General features: G+C 35.9%; 1 protein-coding gene across 2 annotated transcripts in view; it reads right to left on the reverse strand.

Moving 5' to 3' along the window:
* Positions 1-1,629: 1,629 nt before the first annotated feature.
* The window catches only part of CCDC138 (coiled-coil domain containing 138), a 37,872-nt gene continuing 19,737 nt past the window's right edge, over positions 1,630-19,764 (reverse strand). The window contains exons 14-15 of one of the 2 annotated variants that reach the window (XM_032680870.1): positions 3,510-3,648; positions 1,630-2,645 (exon numbers count right to left, since the gene is read on the reverse strand). In XM_032680870.1, coding sequence (XP_032536761.1) covers positions 2,474-2,645; positions 3,510-3,648 — 311 coding nt within the window. In that variant the 3' untranslated portion in view covers positions 1,630-2,473. The remainder of the gene's footprint in view (positions 2,646-3,509; positions 3,649-19,764) is intronic. The other variant, XM_032680871.1, reaches the window with a different exon arrangement.

Below are 19,764 nucleotides of genomic sequence, written 5' to 3' on the forward strand. Positions count from 1 at the left end.
CTTCATTACTCTATATAATCAGTTACAAATTGAAACAGAATAAATATGAAATCTCCATTTCTATTTATTATTTTTGATCATTTGATCCATTTTTGGTAGGCTGACATTTTACTTTCCTTGAAGTTGCAAGACAAATTTTTCACTTGTATTTATAGGCTGCATGTCCTATAAAGCCATGCACGTTTGAAGATGCAATGCAGTGCAAACTGGAAATCTGATGGTAAATAAAACCAATTCCAAATTCATCATTGTTTTAGCTTTCTAGATATTAGGAGGCTTCATAAACATTTCTGCATTAAGAGGATTGATTAGTAATAAATTTGAGGAAAAAATCATGGCATGGTTTATATTCTTTAAAGATCTTCACTGCAAAGTTTATGACAATGTACTAACTACTATAGATTGTCTGTTAACAACTGGCTACACAAAAATTCACTTCTACCATTCAGAAGTCCAGCCTCCATATAAGCCTACCAGAGTGTATTTGTGATTTAAGTTTTTTACCTAAGAATTATTACAGAGTCAAAAATCACATGCACATTTTGAAACTTTACTACAGAATCACAGTCACAGAATGATTTGGATTGGAAGGGACCTTAAGGATCATCTAGTTCCAATCCACCTGCTGTGGGCAAGGACAGCTCCCACTCGACCAGGTTGCTGAATGCCCCATCTAACATCAGTCTCACTCTTGGGTCATTTAATTGCATTAATATTTAACAGATTAAAAAAAACTTTTTTCTTGTTTTTGCATTTTAACCAGAAACCTAACATTCAGATCATACAAATTTGAAATCAACTGTGATTTAACTTTCCAGACTGTAATATAAACCCGCACATAAATCACAAGGGGCCAATACTAAAAGCTACACCATACTCTGTATCTCTTTGTACTGCACTGCCTTTGCCATCATTAGACAACCACCTTGTGTTAAACTGGGATCACAAGGAAGACTAGTAGATTAACAAACAACAGCAATGAAGGCTGAAAATTAAGAGCACAATCAACATTCTTGTCGGTGTAAGAAAGCTAACAACTTTCTACAGGTTTTATTGGTTACTAATTTTGTAGTATTTTTAAATGGTACTAGATGGAGAATTACATGAGCACTGGGAACACTCTTCCTAAACAAGAGGATTTTGTCTCCAGCCAAACATACTCCAGCCACAGTGCAAGCTTTTGCACTGCTGGTTAATTTGACAGAAGACCGAAACTACTGATGAAGAAATACTTAGTTCAAAACATACCTGATTGTCAGCAAATGTTTTTAGCTATGATTAGTGTTATTTAAAAATTACCTAGAATTGGTTTCCTGCCCAAAGAGTACACACTGCTTGCTCTCTCTTCTGGACATACTTGGTGCCAAATCTAGTGTAGACTCCTTTCATAGAAAAGCTTGTCAGAAGTATTAAGTCAAATTGCTAGAAAAATATTTGCAGATAGAATTAAACTTCAAAAGCAGTTCAATGATTTCTGGCAAAAAAAATACAAAAAAAAGTATGAAAAGGAGAAATAAACCTCTGAAGTTTTATACTGATGTCAGTGTTAATCAAAGACTGAAATACAGCAGATCTTTAAGCTTTAACTGCATTTTGAATTTTACAAATAAAGAGTTTCAGTAATTACAGTACAAATCAGAAATGGAAGACTAATTTAAATTTTTAGAAGTATTTTTAAAAAGTATAAGAACTTCTGAACACTGATCTGTGGCAGACAAAAAATACATCCATACTCAGAAAAGAAATGTGGGTACTACAAGAATTGTATTGCAAATTAATACAAAACATAGCAGAAACAATAAAATACAATAATTTTACATTAGGGATTACTATTGCCAGGCATTTTAAGAAATGCTTTTACTTACATTTGCAGAGACATTACAACCCAAAGTTGCACTAGAAATTTGTACAAAGCAGGATAAAATACTAAATGTCACTTAAACACAGGAAATGATCATACAAACACTAAGATATTCTGAAATGAAACTAACAAAATTTCTCATTCAATACATCTAGTTATGTTAAATCAAAATCTGGTTTTAATCATTAAAACTGTAATTATCTCAAAAGGTAATTTGATAAGATACCTGTCTGTTATTTATCAACCCTAAAATTTATACAATTTTCTGAAGAGTCAAAGGTAACTAAGACTCATACCTGTAAGGTGGTATTTCTGATCTGCTTACTCAAAGGATCCAATTCCTTAGATTGCATGAGTTAGTCAGAACAGCAGCATTATTTCACTTTGTTAAAAGGTATTGAAGAAACCCACTTAGCATATTACACAATTTTTCATTTTCCTTTTTATGAATGAGAATCTCTTTTATCAATGAGAATCAACACAATACAGTCAATTATACAATCCTGAGGTTCTGCTTAATTTATTTATAAAAATCAGTAAAAAAAAAAAATTTCAAGTAACATAGGCAGTTGTATAAATTAAAAAGAATAATTATTAGATCGAAAGATAGTGCTAGTGACTTGTGCTTAGACTAGAGGCAAGAGAGTTACCCCTCAACAATCCCAAATTCAGCAGAATTGAATTAAGGTTTATAAAGAGGAAGGTGTGATCTGGATTTGTAGTCCTATGCAACTCTTGAATCATTTGGTGAAGAGCAAACAATTCAAACATCTTCTTATTGCTTCTGAAAAAGATTTGAAATAAAATAACTGTCAATTGAGAATTGAGAGGTTTCATTTAAACATTAAAGACGCTATAGTAAATTAATTTTTAATGAAGAAAAATGTGCACTATATTGGGAGTTTCATATAATTCTTCTATGTTGCATACAATATTTCTAAGTAGAAGGTTATCAATGTATTGTAAGCAAAATCTTGGCAAAAATTACCAAAAATTATCATTTTGGTATGTAGTGGTATGTAGATGTAGTATAATGAAAGCTCAAGGAAAGACTGTAACAGGGTTTTTCACTCATGTGAAATAAGATTCCAGAGACAATAAATAAAAAATTTAAAATAATTAGGATTTCTGAGCCAATTTTGCTTTTACTGTATTTCTAATGTCAGTTATGATTTATATTAGACTGTTTTATAGGAAAACTTTTTTTTCCTAGAGTTCAATTTTATTCCTTATAAAAATGAAAATCTCAGTTTTGTCAACAGTTTTAAGTCTCCTGTAAAAAACTACTCAGTTTAGATACCGACTTTCATAAATGAAACAACCTCATTAAGCAACGCACTAATGGAGATCAGCAGCACATTGCCACTGGTTTGATGACCTCTGTTACAATAAACCAATAATCAGTAAGCAATGGGAACATATTTTTAAAAGATTAACATTTCCAAAAGGGCTTAAATGGCTCAAAACTTCAAATTTAGTTTTTGAAGGAAATGAAAACTGATGACACTAGAATGCAAATCACATTGCATTCTAAATTTTCAAAGGCGATTACTACCAAGTATCCAGTAAAACTGAACATCAGAGAGTCCAAGTCCCCAAGTTTACTGATCTAACAATAAGTAACAGAAGAATGGTAATAAAGAATTACTTTATTCTGGAGAGTTTTTGCAGTATAACACAGAGCTTTTCCAAAACTGGAACATCCAGCTTAGAACTTTGAAGCAATACAGAACAAGTCTGGAAGAAGGATTCATTACTGCACGCTTCCAGGAAAGGCTGTAAGGAATCTGTAAAAGGAAATAATTTAAAAACTGTATCACAGAGTTCAGTGCAGGGAAAAGTACAACAGCTACTGAGAACCTTTAGAAGGTTTTAAATGCTTCATGTTGTGCAATTACTAGAACAATAAAATAATTCAGTTTATGCTGCGCATGTGATACAAAAGTCAGGTAAAACTAGAAACTGAAAAAATGCAAGTTCCTAAGAGTTCTGACACTACTGATCCTTGTACTAAAACAACATCTATTCCCTTGAGAACAACGGAAAACAGGAAACAGAACAATTTACAACTCAAATAAAAATTCTTATATTGGACATGTTTATTCAATGCTCATTCATCATGATTCTCTCCTTTTGATGACATGAGTGGAACATTAAGCCACGCAAAAAGACTCAGTGTCATGGTTTAGGAATGGTGCTCCCCAGCTTGGTGCTTCCACTGAGACTCTCCAAACTGTGCTCCAGTTGAGATAAGAACAATTTAATGGAAACAGCAATGAGTTAAGAAAACAAACAGCTAACAGCAACAATACTAATAACAAAAGTGTACAGAAGAAAGAGAATGATTCACATGCAAAAAATACTCACTGTGGAGCTCAACTCAACCCAATCACAGCCACTGCCACCCCAACCGCTCTCTCTGGCTCGGAGCCAGCATTACCCACTGCTCCTCCCAGCCAGAAGGAACCCCTCAGTCAGAAGGAACCCTTTCTCCCTTCCCCACCCCCAGCTATGAGGTGAGGTGGTACAGAATAACCTCTGGGTCCTGGCCATGACCGCTCCTGGCTACTACAAAAATTGACCTTGTCCTGACTGGAACCAGGACACTCAGAAAGAATATTTTAAGCTGCTGCAAATCACAGGGATAGCACATGTAAGAGATTGTGTGAGACCTGACAGCCTTTCATTATCGAAATATTGTTCCTGTACTCTGTTTCAAGACAGGCAACATAATAATTGAGAGGTAAAAGTAAGTGCTGGAGAACAATTAAATACCAACAAAACTCCCTTAAAAAAGTGGATGAGATTTTATGTCACACTGTATAACATTTCCCTGTACCCTGTTTCCCAATATCTAATCACTTCAGAGTAAGATTAAATCTGTTCCCTCGTTATCTCAGTCTTGGTTCTGATATTACAGGCTAATTTATAGCAAAAACAAAGACAATTTGTTTTTCCTTAAAATTAATAGTCTTTCATATAGCACAGGGTATTTGTATTAGTAGAATACACATATGAGGAAAATACTTTAATGTTCACATAATGTTAAAATATTTAGTGTGTTCCACTTAAAAAGAAACTGCAATATGCAAATTATAGCATAAATCAATAAACAAGACATTAAAAAAATTCTCTGCACATACGCTGAATACTGTAATTTAAAAATAGGATGTCAAGATGCTTTTATTAGTACAAAAAGGACTAGATGCATGCTTTGGTCAAAATTTTCCTTCTCCTTGTCCAAGGACATACAACTTATTAAATATAACAAGTAGCCTTGGAGTGAATTCAAGGTTTTAATTTATTTCAGAAGTTTTACTGATACAACATCAGAAGAAATGCTACAGAAAACTATTCGGAGCAGGGCTTAAAAAAGAAGTTGACTTGGCATTTAAAGTCAGCCTGAAAGCCCAAACAACTAATTTTCTCATAGCTGAGCATTTATACTGAATATTCAATAAGGATCCAGTAATTACTATTCCAACAAATGACCAAGTGCCACCTCCTTGATACAGTGAACTTATGAAACGTGGGCTTTTGCTGCTTTATACTCTCAGATCAAGAGACTGAGAAACATCAAATGCCTTTAGCATAGATCAGAGAAACTATGGCCATGTGTAATCTTTCCCCTCTTTTCAATAGAGGTGCTTTTGGTAAACTGATTTAAAATGCTGGATTCAACAAAATAATAGGATGTGTGGATGGAAACCATATAGATGCAGGATATTAACAGAGTTTGGAAGCAAGAGGACAACCTTGCAGCAATAAAAAGCAAGATGACAACTGATGTATTATGAAGTTTGGAAAAGGCAGGCAGATGTTTTGTGGTTTCCGTAGCTGAAGTTTCCTCTGTTCTCTACCCAAAGCAACAAAAACCCTTAATTATTCAAAGAGATATACATTACTGAGGCAATAAATCATTATGAAGTAATCTGGTTTTATGTTTACATCTACTCCCATGTTTCTTGCATTCTTTCTACCATGTTCAATCCACCTATGGTTTTATGTATACTGTTCTCTCACTTTTAGTACTTTTTCCAGTTACAATTTTCAGTCTCAAAATTGTAATAGCAATAAACATAAAACCTGAATGAAAGTAAAGAATACAAATAAGCACTAATCAGTAAAAAATATACTGAAAAAAAAGATAAGTAAAGATTCTATTGCTTTTTTTATTTTACCTTATGGTCTTCAAGGCATACCACTTTTAATATTTCCTTTACTATTTCTGTACTTTTGCTGTAGAAGGTATTATTTTTCAGAAACTGTCATATAAAACTCCTCACAGCTATCTGTCAATTACAGTAAACAGAAAATCCTAAGACGAGTTCACCATATGTGCTACATTCAGTGACACATGACTGATATACACTCAAGATTCAGTGCTCTTTACTGAGCTACTGCTCTCTGTGACAGAACTTTGAGGTTATTAAGTACATACAGCAGTGTCTTAAACCTGGAAAATGATTTAACCCAGGATTCACTTCTAGTATAATGGTGTAAATCCTTAGGGAGTCTAAGTTGTTAAAATCCATGAGAAGAGGTGAAAAAACCATGAACAGAAACAGCAAGTAAGTAAACCACAATGAACACACCATCTACCATCTCAAAAGTACTGCCTGACAAAATATTTCTATCACTTAAGATTGTTTGAAGTAAAATTTCTATACAGATAGCAAAAAGATATAACCTTCTCTAAAGCAAGAAAAATCTAGGACTACAAATTACGTAGTCCATAACTTTATAGAAATTCTACAGAACTACAGTTTTATAGAAATTCTTCTAAAATTTGCTAAAGTTCCCACAAACGACTGCCTATTCCCAAGAAATATAGAAATGGTCCTATCAACTTGCACTGCACCACTGCTGACGTCTGTTTTAACAACAAAAACTTGAAATTAAGTATCTCTTACTTAGCAAAGATGCCTATCAGAAAGTAAGAAAAGTATAAGTAAACGTGTGAGAACATTGACATTCAAGAAGTAAATTGAGAAGGAGGGTTTATCTTCTTTCTATTGACTGTTAAAACAACAAATGGTTTTATAAAACTCTCATTTAACATGACTTCTGACTCAGTTGAACTCTGATTCATGAGATCTGAAGGTAACAAAGACTGCTTCGATGAATACGGCAATCCTACAATTTATTCCTATAAATATCCTTAAATAGCCATAAAATGCTTTCAATTCCTTTTCTGCAGGGTAAACAAATACCATATTCTGCTGACCTGGACATTTCTTTGCTGCCTTGCTCTTACTGGTTCCTTAAGTATATTACATTAAAAAAAATTTTATATATATATATATACACAAAAACACACACACATATACATCCTCTAAGAATGGTTTTGACTGTGAAGTTTACAAATTAATGTAAAAGACAGCATTACTTTTAAGATAGAGGATTTTTCCCATAAAACAGAAGGGCCAAAGTGGAAATAATTTCTAGAAGTTCATAAAGTTCAATCAAATGAAAGTAAACTGATAAAAGCAGATGTTTAAACGTACTTTCTGTACACTGCTTGTATACTCACTTCAGGTAAGTTTTTGTAGAATATATTCTCAGTAATCAGAAAATGAACAAAACATATAATTTAAATGCAACTCTAGCTGATTACTAAAAGAACATAAGCTTCACCTTTTAAAATATTGCATTGATTTTGCTTTTATTTCACTAGTTTAGAAAAACTAAATTGGAATTCATCCTGGTAGGACTTTGTCACAATTTAAAATACCTAAAAACCATCCACTGGTATCCTTAAAAAAATTGCAGGACGTTGTAGTTGCATTAACTTAGTTTGACTGGTAGACTGCAACAAACAATGAGCAATTTATCACTGTTGACAGAATTCATCTGAAATTTACCCTCAAAGTAATCAGTCACTCACAGCATAAAATCTCACCAGCTACAGTTATCCAGAAAATTGTTTCATACATAAAGCTATGACACTTCAGAAAATTAAAATGACAACTCTAAGTTCATGTTTTAAGAAATTAATGATTACAGTTTTGTAACACTTCTAATTGTGTGAGGATCTGCTGGGAGAAAGGGGACGACGTGACAGCAATGCAAGTGAATGATGGAGCACTGTCTACTAGTGTGGAAAAGTTAACTAACACAAAAGTTAACTATGCACCACAGTAGGAACACTTCAAAGGAAATGGCAATATCACTTGCTTATATCCAACTGTCTATAGCACAGTCACCTGTAAGATTTGAACCATTTGCTGAATTTATCATTTTCTCCTGTAATCAGCAGCCAGGACTGTTAAGTGTCAGTGGTTAAAGCACAGTGTAGGTGCTCACATAGGTGACACTGAGTTAACAGAGCCCAAGCGACAACTTCAGCTGGTCACCCATTATGTGTTGATCTCAGCATGATCTGAATTGCTCCTCAGTCTTCTAGGCTGTGAAGACATTCACACAGACATGAGACAGGATGTATAAGAGACCAATATCATTCTCAAATGGCAAATGGAAGTTACATCCAGAAAAAAAATTGTAATAGAAAAGGTTAAAAAATTAGCAGCAATATTTATGCCACAAGAGATGCTTGGAATGAAAAGAAGTCTACAAGGAAAAGAAAAAAGGTCAGAAAAGAAAGCTATGCCTTGGAGGTCAAAAACTATAAAAAGAATAGTATGAAAAGTCAAGTTAAGTCAGAAAAAGTTATGTTTCTTAAGAAAAAAAAAGTTTTCCCAGATATTTAAGTAAAAATAGAACAAAAAAGAGGTAGTGGGGTCATCTCACTAACCAGGCCCACTAAACATATGACTTGGGGCAGCACGCCAATGTTTGAGGAACCGTGTGAGGTCCTCTGGTCTGGAGATCTTCAAAATTAGAGCTTCTCATCAAAAAATGGTGACAAGATCAATAGTATATCTGAAGTGCATCTACACCAATGCATGCAGCGTGGGCAACATACAGGAGGAGCTGGAAGCCATTGCACAGCAGGAAAACCACGACATAGTTGCCATCACAGAGACATAGTGGATGACTCACACAACTGGAGTGCTGGATGGATGTAAACTGTTCAGAAGGGACAGGCAGGGAAGGAGAGGTGGTGGGGTAGCCCCATATGTTAGGAGGTGTTTTGACTGTCTAGATGATGATGGTGATGACAGGGTGGAGTGTCTGTGGTAAAGAATCAGAGGAAAGGCCAAGGCAGATATTCTGTTTGGAGTCTGTTATAGACCACCCAACCAGGAAGAAAAAGCAGACAGAACAGTCCATAAGAATCTGCGAGACATCTCATAATTGCTAATCGTTCTCATGGGAGAGTTCAATTTACCAGATATCTGCTGGAAATACAATACAGCAGACGGGAAACAGTCCAGGAGGTTCCTGGATTGTGGAAGATCATAGCTTCCTGACACAGCTTGATGAAGGAGACAACCAGGGAAGATGTCCCATTGGACCCGCTGTTCATAAAAAGAGGACTCGTGGGTGATGTAGTCGTTGGAGGCCATCTTAGGCACAGAAATGACAAAATGATAAGAGTTTTTGTTTCTTGGACAAGTAAGGAAGGGGGCCAGCAGAACTACTAACTGAGACTTCCAGAGGGGTAGACTTTCACCTTTAGGAGACTGGTTGAGAGAGTTCGTTGGGAGGCAGTACTGAGAGGCAAAGGAGTCCAGTCAGGAAGGCTGGACATTCTTCAAGAAGGAAATTTTAAAGGCACACGGCAGGCTGTCCCAATGTGCCAAAGGACAAGCTGGTGGGGAAGCAGACCAGTCTGGCTAAACAAAGAGGTTTGGCTGGAACTCAGGAACTTTGGAAGAAGGGGCAGACACCTCAGGAGGACTACAACGATGTCGAGAAGTTCTGCAGGGGGAAAACTAGAAGGGCCAAAGCCCAAATAGAACTTAGTCTGGCTATTGCTGTAATACACAATAAAAATGTTTCTATGGATACATTAATAACAAAAGGAGGGCTAAGGAATTTTTCCATCCTTTACTGGATGTGGGAGGAAAACACAGTGACAAGGGATGAGGAAAAGGTTGAGCTGCCTTAATGCCTTCACTGTCTCATAGCAAGACCAGTTCTTTTCCACTTAGACACACACAAGTTCACAGGGTCAGAGGAGATCCACTCAAGGGTACTGAGGGAGCTGGGGTAAGTGCTCACCAAGCCACTTTCCATCACTTACCAGCAGTCCTGGCTAAGTAGGGAGGTCCCGATTGACTAGAGGTTGGGAAATGTGACACCCATCTACAAGAAGGGCCAGAAGAAGGATCCAGGCTGACCAGCCTGACCGTGGTGCCAGGGAAGGTCATGGAGCAGATCATCTTGAGTGCCATCACACGGCAGGCCCAGCCAGCATGGATTTTAGAAAGGCAGGTCCAGCTTGACCAACCTGATTTCCATCTATGACAAAGTGCCCCACCTGGTGGATGAGGGAAAGACTGTAGATGTTGTTATCTGGACTTTGGTAAAGCCTTTGACACTGTTTCCCACAGCATTCTGCTGAAGAAACTGGCCACTCGTGGAGTGGATGTGGGCACTGTTTGGTGCCTGGTAAAAAACAATTCAGGAAGCAGCACTTCATGAAGAGAGAACAGTCAATGCAATATATATGTTGGATTTGGTCTAAAAAAATGGCTAACTGAACACATGTGCCCTTCCATAATAAGGTAAAGACATTTTCAGGAGCTAAAGCAGACAAATAAAAAAGGAAATAAAATGTACTATAGGTTTATCTCTAAGTATGTGTATAGGAACTATAGGTATGTTGACGCAGAATAGTCACATACTTTTCTAGTAAAGAAATGCTACAGCAATTATCTAGACTTCAATATCATTTGATAAAGCAACACATGTAATATTATACTGGAGAAGATGGGGGTTAGAAGAATGACTGGAAGGTCATTCTAGGTCATATAGTGTAAGGAATTGGCTAAAAATGAACTTCAGTTTTAAATACTGATTTTTGCAATTGTGCTTATTTGGTGTATTAGTTAATGACTACGGCGTGAAGATAGGAATAGTCTAATGCAATCCTATGCTGGAACTGCCAACTTAGAATGCAACAGGTATAAAATACATGGAAAACAGAATTATCTTACTTGCTAGAACAGCAGAAGCATAAAGATGATACATTAAGAAAAAACAAACATTTTTCTTGGAAAATCATTGATTAGAAATATCAGAGGATGAAAACTTTTGGTGGGCTGATTGAATTCAGTATGTATATGAGCAATCAACATGGTCTAACCATTAAAGACTGATTCTAATGAGGCCTGAGAGAAAAAAAAAATAATTTTACAAATAATCTAGACAGCATTTCAAATCGAAGCTATAAACTATTATGGGTTACTTTGTTCAATAAAAGGCCTAATGAACTACCAGAATCACAAAGGAATTGTAACTTCTCTTACAGAGAACATCTAAAGGAGTTTTATTCCAACACTTTTTCTGTCAGAGCTTGACTGCCTTGTTTCCCCTGCTCCCATATCTCAGCTCCTGTAATAACTAGCTCAGAACGAAGCACAGTATTTCAAACACAATCTCAAATGCAAATAAGGAAGGCTTTACATAAACAAACATTACCTGGCATAACCTGTAATTCTCTTAACATCAGATTGCAAGTGAGCAGGTAAATAAAATCTGAACCCTGGGAATGCGTAGATGTTACAAAAACTGCACAATTTTTTACTATTGACTTCACAAAAAAGCCCTTCTTTATGAAATTTGAATTATGACATTGCTCTAAAAACAGCTGGTTGAAAAGTACAGTACACATATTTGCTAGTCAAATATAAAATATAATGTGTATAAAAATATTTTTTCCTAATTAAATCATACCTAGTTTTAAATTAAACCATTTTATGGAAAGCGATAAAACTGTAAACTGTTTACTAATGAAATGCAAGTTTAGTAAATAAGAGCAAACAAGATCCTACTTGAATAAACTTTAGTGTTCTAAAGATTTCACAACTTAAATTAACTTGAAAAGGGATGTGTATATCCACATACTGACATAAACAACTCTTTTTTACATGAAATACTTTAAAAAACTTAGCATTCACATCTCCCTTCAAAATTGCATGCTGCTTATGAACTACAGCAGTGCCCTAAATGAACAGTGAAGGTTTATTTCTGAAGTGGCTACTTGGCTCTACATAACTTTATATTTAATGGCCCCTTCTATTTCTTACTTTGGAGTGAATGACACAGAGGTCGAAAATTCAGAATGGCTAAGCATTACATGACTGTTACCAGAACAAGGAGAAAATAATGACAGACATTATTTGTTATTAGACAGAAGGCTTCTGATACTTTATACTACATTAATTTCATCAAAATCAAAATATTTAAACTGAGCTTGCAATTAATTAACAAAATATGTACAGAATTTTGGTGTACTTGCTTGCTTTCAACATATACAGGTTGGTCCTAACATTATCTAGGCTGCATTTAACAGAGATAGAGATACTTATTGTGGTTAAAATATTAAACTAAAACATCTATTAATCCAACAAAATTATTCACTGTTTTTAGAAAAATGAATAAAAATTATAGGATAACAGAGGAAGGATTTCCTTTTAAATGGTTTGTATTTCAATGTTCATCCAACATAAGCTGTAAATCATTTCTTTCGCTATAGCTTCAAACACAATTCCTCAGGAGAATTGTCACATCTGCCTTTCACAAAGGTGAGGGGGAATCCTACCTTAGGTTTGGTATTCACAAACTTGACAATTTTACCCTTTTGGTGCTGTAGAAGAAGCTCACTTGAAAAGTTACAATCCTGCAAAGTTACCAGTTACCAGTGAAGATAATATGATGGAAAAAGTTAAATTTTAATCTGTTTAAGCATACAGGCATTTTTTACTCCATGCTTGACTACTGCTTGTAGTCTATAAAGTCTCAAAATGCTAAGACTCAAGAAAAACCATAAAGGGGCAGGTTTGAGTTTCCTTGACAGATTCTGACCACTGACATTTCAGAATTACCTGCAGAACAGTGCACAGTGCATCAGTTATGGAAGCATTCCAATACAAAGGAAAAGAGACAGTGTCCACACAGGTAGTCCATGTAAAAAGATTCAGTTTACATGTAAATAAGCACAGTTTCTTACTACGGAGACAATCTTTTTATCTTCACTGGCTTGATTAACTTCCCTATGAGATGAATATGTCTGGACACAGACTCGGTAATCCATGACCATAATATTTTCTTTAAAAAAAAATGAAATTAGAAGTAAGGCTTGGTGCATGTGTAAATACAGCCCACTTTTGAAGTTACTAAAAATCTTCAGTGATGTTAATATGGTTAAGAAATCACAGTTAAGCCCAACCACAATGCGCCTTAACTTACAGTAAACACATGACAGAATAATTTTGACATGACTTTTTTGAATATGAACTTATCTCAATTTGTGAATAAGTACACACTAATGCAAAATATACTCTCTGCAAAACAGAAATAGGCTTGAAGACAAAGAAAATGTAAGTTTTATTTAAAGCAAAGGCCAGCGTTTTTTAATGTCCAGTGAGCAGGTAAGTTTTGATTTCATTGAATGAACTTAAGGTTGAGAAAGGGGAATTTATTAATCTACGTGACAGAAGTCAGTTATCACTGCAGGAAAAATTTAAGACATATAATGTCTTTGTATAAAAGTGCAAAGGGTGAAACTGAGGCAGGCAGCTCTCTGCTAACAGCAGATTTAAATCAAGCATGAATCAGACTACAATTAACAAACTCACTACATCCTTTGAAACCCTTTTAATTGATTCACAAGTACAAAAACCATAGTAAGCTGCTTGAGAAGGGAGAAGACAGGAAGAACAGTATTCAACAAGATTGTATATGATAAGTATTCAACTACAGGATGATTTAATACTAATGATGTGACATTCTTCAACACCTAGAGAACAAATTTTCTTGGTGAGATCATGTTACTTATTACTAGATGGTTTCCAGAAAGTGTTTCATGTCTGACATACAGGAACTCTCTTGAACAGTGTGTTGCACCCACTGTCCTAGAAACAAGATCTGCTAAGAAATTTGTAGTCTTACGGAGGGAACTTTGGGGTATGAAGGTGCCCTGGAAGTCACTGGTTCATAGTATAACAATTTTAATGATTAAAAGTAACTATTACTTCAATTATTAAACATTAATTTTAATAGTAATTTAAATGAGAAATGGTAAGAGCTATGTTAAGCAATAAATACATTATATGCCACTTGACTAAACTGAAACATCAGCATGAAGCATTTAATACATTTTGCTCCAAAGGCAGTCAGAGCACTGCATTTGTCGAAATCTATCATCAAGCACATTCAGAATTTATCAAGACATTAAATCTACTTTCTATTACAATGCTATCAGAGAAGATTTTGTTCTTAGTTCTATCTTCAGAAGGGTTCAGAGCTTAGAGATGGGACTAAAAGCCAAACATGGCAGCTACAGCACTTTGGTTCTGTGTTCTCATGTATCTCCTATCAGAAAGTACACTTAAAAGAGAAGACTGAACAGGTTGAAATGTACCAATTTATGCACCATTATGGACATTTTTAGACAAAAATATTAACAGAATGTAGTAAGAAAAGGGGTAAAATAACTTTGTGGAGTTGATTTTCTACTGTCAGGTTCACAACAAGCTGTTAACTCTCACAACTGTGAAATTCAGAAGCAGTCTATTCCACTGAAGATAGCTGACTAAACCAATCAGACTTCAACTTAGGCCACTGAGCTCATCTAAAGAAAAATAATTTCTCTATCACGCAAAGAACATGAAATACAACATAAATTATTTAACATTATATTGTTTATCCTAACAATTATCCACAACTTCATTTCAGCTACTTATTAAGTTCCTAGCATAGGCTAAATGAAGCAATTTGCTAACAGAATGCAAATGGTTATGTAAGGACTCAGTTGCAAAGTTTCTGTCCTCAAGTCCACTAACAGTAAAAGTAGTGAACAGAATCCACCGAAGTACTGGAATATGAAAAAACCCCAACACTATTAGAGCATGAAAGTAAACTGAAACTGAAGTTCTCTTGACACAAAGTAAACTGTCTGAAATTACCACATAATATCTTTAGCAGACTCTCACTCTTGTGCCCTGAAGAGTTGGCCAAAACTAACCTCAACTTTTTTCACCCCCGACATTCAAAAGTCAGCCTTTGTTCCAGCTTTGAATGTTTTTGTATATTAAAAGAAAAGTGATCAGTATAATATTTTACCTCTGCCTTAGGCTTTAACGTCTCTGTAAAAGAGGTGAGGCAAACCAGATTGGCACACACACACATATATATATATTCTGTATCTCTGACACACTGCTGAAGTTTCAAAATCATTAATGATTGGGTGTTATTGGGTCTGGCTGAGACAGAGTTAATTTTCCCCACAGCAGCCCTCAAAGTGCTGTGCTTTGTATTGGTGGCTAGAAGGGTGCTGGTAACACACCAGTGCTTGGCTACTGCTAGGCAATGCTGGCACAGCATCAGCACTGTCTCTCCAACACTCTCCCTCGCCAGCAGGCTGGGGTTGGGCAAGATCTTGGGAGGGGAGGGGACACAGCCAGGATAGCTGACCCAAACTGAGTCCCATACCATACAACATCTGCTCAACAATAAAAGCTAAGAGTAAGGAGAAGAGGGAAGGGTGAACTGGAAGGGAAGGAGGCATTCGGTATTCATGACGTTGCCTTCCAGGCGAACCTCTATGCATGCTGAAGTCTCACTTCCCAGGAAGTGGCTGGGCACCACCTGCTGATGGGAAGTAGAGAATAAAATCTTTTGATTTCCTTTGCTTCCATGTATGGACTTTGCTTTTGCCTTACTAAACTGCCTTTATCTTGACCCATGATTTCTTTTTTCCATCTTACTTTCTCTCCCCTGTCCTGCTGAGGAGGGGAGTGATAGAACAGCTTGGTCAACCAAGGTCAACCCACCACACTGGGACAAAATGGTGAGATTATTTTTGGCTGGCATTACACTTCAGATTTATACAATGACATGAAAAGTCACAGATGTCTGGGAAATACCAGTTCCAGTATACCAATAGTTGGAACACTATCCAAGTTTTGATACCTAAACCATAATGTAGTCTTGTGACATGTATACAATTTGAGATTCTGGTTTGATAAATACATATAAGGTGAATCCATCCAAGAAATAATGTGACAGTATTGTATACTTGTGGTCTCTGGATCTTTGTAGGCTACAGTGATGCAACTAAGTTTCAAGAAACACATACAAATTAGCTTCCCAAGGGTACCAAAAGTCTTAACTATTTCTTCACAGCATTCCTGTGGTGTTAAGACCACTGTGCTCCTATGGCCCAGCTGGACAGGTACACTGGTGTTATCTACTCTTGTACAGAAAAGATGTCAACTCAGACAAATTTTTCATGAAGTTGTGGACCTCAGGTGCATTTTTACTTACAGTTTTAAATGAGCTTCAAACTTGCTTTATGAGATTTACTAGACTGACATTATTTCTGTGGAATATGGTAAGATCTCTCTAACTGAGAATCAAAATGATTAAAGAGTAAACCCTGATCCTAGTAGTGACTGAAAAAGTTCCAACCTGGAATCTGAAGTAAGAGATGAACCAAAAAGACCACCTTGACAGCTCATAGTTCATCTTGTGGCTCTAGGAGGAAATGATGACAAATGATTTGACCATTAAGAATGCAAATGGATAGGCCTCTTGACACAAAGGGGGTCAAAATAAGTTGATACTCCCCTTTTGTCTTTGGAGTAGAAATGAAATGCCTAATCCCTAATTACTACGGTTACATTTTCCTCTTTCCTGTCATCTGAGTGAACATTCAGACGTTGCTCAGCAGTAACGTCCTCCCTAATGTCTGAGTACTCAAGGATGACTCTTCTGGTGCCACATATGTGAATATAAACATGCACATATACATACATATATAGAGAGACACACACAGCTACCTACCATTTACAAAGTGTATATAATCTATGCATGCATTCCACTCAAAGGAGCCAATCTTGTGTTTTCAATGTTCAAAAATGGTGCCTTTTTTTGGGGAAGGCATGATGCGAAAAGTAATGCAAGAGTAAAAACTCAGTGAAACTATCTGTCATATTTCCTGCTCATACTTTTTTGCTCTCATTAGACATGGGGATTCCAAGTGAGGTTTCCAAAAAGAAAGTCTGTCACTAGAAGTTGTACAGGGCTCATTTAGTGTAGTAACCTATGCGCTCTCCTTTGTACTTCACACAACTGAGTTGTGCAGTGCTAAAAACATCATCTGCTTCTTCCTTCAGACTGGAACACAGAAGCTCACTGAAACCAGAGGAGCTCCAAATTCTCAATGAGCTAAGTTTCATTAGCCTTTGAAGTGAAGGGGTATTGATCTTTAAATGGAGTATTTTTGTGGCTTGAACTCCTGATAGTTATCTTTATCAGCCACAGTCTTTAGGGCACGGATGTGCCCAAACATATAAAAACATATACAGGCACATTCCATACCAGTTAGCATGATACACAGAGATCTTGACTATCAGTTGCCTCTCATCATATAGATTTTACTTCTTCCCACTGCACTGTGAAAGATTTTTTACAAATAGACACTGTTTTATTAAAGTTAGCCTTACCTTTACAGAAGCAAATGGTGTTAACAAACATGGTAGAGAATGGCAGAGAAGTAGACCTTGTCAAATCCTGAAACTCTGGTTTACTGCCTTTTTTTTTTCTTTTAAACTAGACTATTTTGAGTGATCTGAATTGCTTTCATTTTTCCTAAACAGTAGCTATGGGATGCTGACTAGTGCAAAAAAAGCCCTAGAATGAATCATGGCATCTCTAAAATGCCAAAAAAATTATGCTGCAGTTCTACTACCAAAATATTCCTCGTTAAATGTTATTCCCAGCATACCAGGCAAAAAAAAAAAAAGAAAAAAAGAGTACAGAACATTAACACAACACTATTTGGCTTTCTGGCCACAGTTTCCAGAAGGACTGAAGAATCCCAACTTCATGCATTTTTTCAAGTTTTGAAATGCCTCAAGCCACCCTCTGGACCATCTTGTGATATAGCAAGTCTTCTCAGACAAGTAAATCACTCTAGAATTAATTATTCCTCCATCTCTGTCTGCTGATACTTCTCTTCCTTGTGAAAAAAGATCTAAGAGAAGGTGGTAACAATTGGAACAGTAAAAGATATTGTGTGTGAATGCATATCCTGAGTTGGCCAAAACTGCTGAACATATAGTAGTGAAATCATAAGTACACAGAGTAAAAAAGTACTGAGGAATGTTACCTTTCAGAGCTCCACCATTTCCCATTGAAATGGTGGTGCTAGGACTCTCCCAGATTCTTGATGTGAAACTCCTGAGGAGAGATGGAGATGGAGTGCACGGAGGGCTGTGTGCCAGTAAGATGCATAACAGTAAGAACAATAATTTGCCATTAAGGTCTTGTACACAGATAGGAAAAGATGATACTAATACCTCAGCTGTTGCATTTGACATCATGTGCCTTACCGGCACTGTCAATGTATCAACTTGCAATGGAAACTTGGATTCTGGACCGATTGTACCAGACATATTGTGAAGCCAAAAGCAATGATACTGATCCAAAATCTGAGAACGTGCATACCAAAACTAAATCTGCTTATTCAATACTGCAGACTTCCTTGTTCTAATTTCTATCAACAGAAATATCCATCTTAGATTAGTAGGTACCTTCTTCATATGCAGTTCAAGTAATTTTCCTTAACATATGAGGGAAACCTAAGCTTCATTTCTGTAACATGAGGAAGATAATTTCTTACATGGGAGACAGCCTACATAAGGACCTTAGATAGGCCTGAACTGCACAGAAATATTAGCATTCATTGCTTACTGTAAAAAAAAGTACATGTGGTTACAGGGAGGACTATTGAAACATAGTAGCTATATCACATCTGATTAACATTTTTCAGCCTGAACAACTAAAATTTAAATCTGTAAAAATAATTCATGAAAAAAGTAAAACTTAAAAATTAAGTTATAGAAAATAATATGAAGAAAAAAACCCACTTTTTTCCCCCAACTTAATTTCTAATCACTTCCTCTCTAAAGGTATTATTTTTTAACAAACAGAGACAGAAAATTGTTATAGCAAATTGAAAGGATGGTATATATTACAGCAAAAAATAAAAGTCTGGACTTTGCCTTCTGTTGGCCAGATACTGTCTTTCTGGGTAATACAATTCTGTATTTGAGTATATGGCCAGCTACCTAAGACTTCACATTTAAGGCTGCACATGAATACAGCCTTAAAACCATAAGCATACTGTGAGCATAAATTCTTGTTTAACATAGAGAGTCCTCTGAATATTCACTGCCATCTTCTATAGTTTGTCTTTTAATGACTTTTTAATAGGAAACTTACAAAGCAATGAAAACACAGTTTCCCATCAACAATCCTACTTCTCATAGTTAACAGCTTCTTGCAAAACACCAACTACGTATTGGAAAAAAGCAGAACATGCCTATAACTTGTGTACTGGCAATTTATTCTACCAAAGAGAAAGGCTCTGCATAAGGCTTCATATCCAGTTGCCAATTAATAATTCTCAATCAAATGTCAATTCCATTAAACAGTACTCTTACTTCCTTGATTTCACATATGTACAACTTCTCTGAGAAGCAAGAAAGCAAAAATTTGAGTGTCTCAAAATATATCTTCATTATTCTTCAAACTGCAGGCATCTAGTGTATCAGATGGACTACAGAGAGGTAACAGAAAATGTACTGTTATTGACATTACCCAAAATAATAACAGACACCACCCACTTTGCTTAGGTTGTGACCTTTGTGCATTCAATTAATTCCTTCCCAATCATTTTATCAACCACAGTCATGACTATTAGGAAGAATGCCTTAGTGTAAGACTGCATTAACTACATGATCAGAAAAAGAGTCTGCAAGGAAGAA

Source organism: Chiroxiphia lanceolata, chromosome 2 (assembly GCF_009829145.1).
Source record: "Chiroxiphia lanceolata isolate bChiLan1 chromosome 2, bChiLan1.pri, whole genome shotgun sequence".
Taxonomy (NCBI): Eukaryota; Metazoa; Chordata; class Aves; order Passeriformes; family Pipridae; genus Chiroxiphia; species Chiroxiphia lanceolata.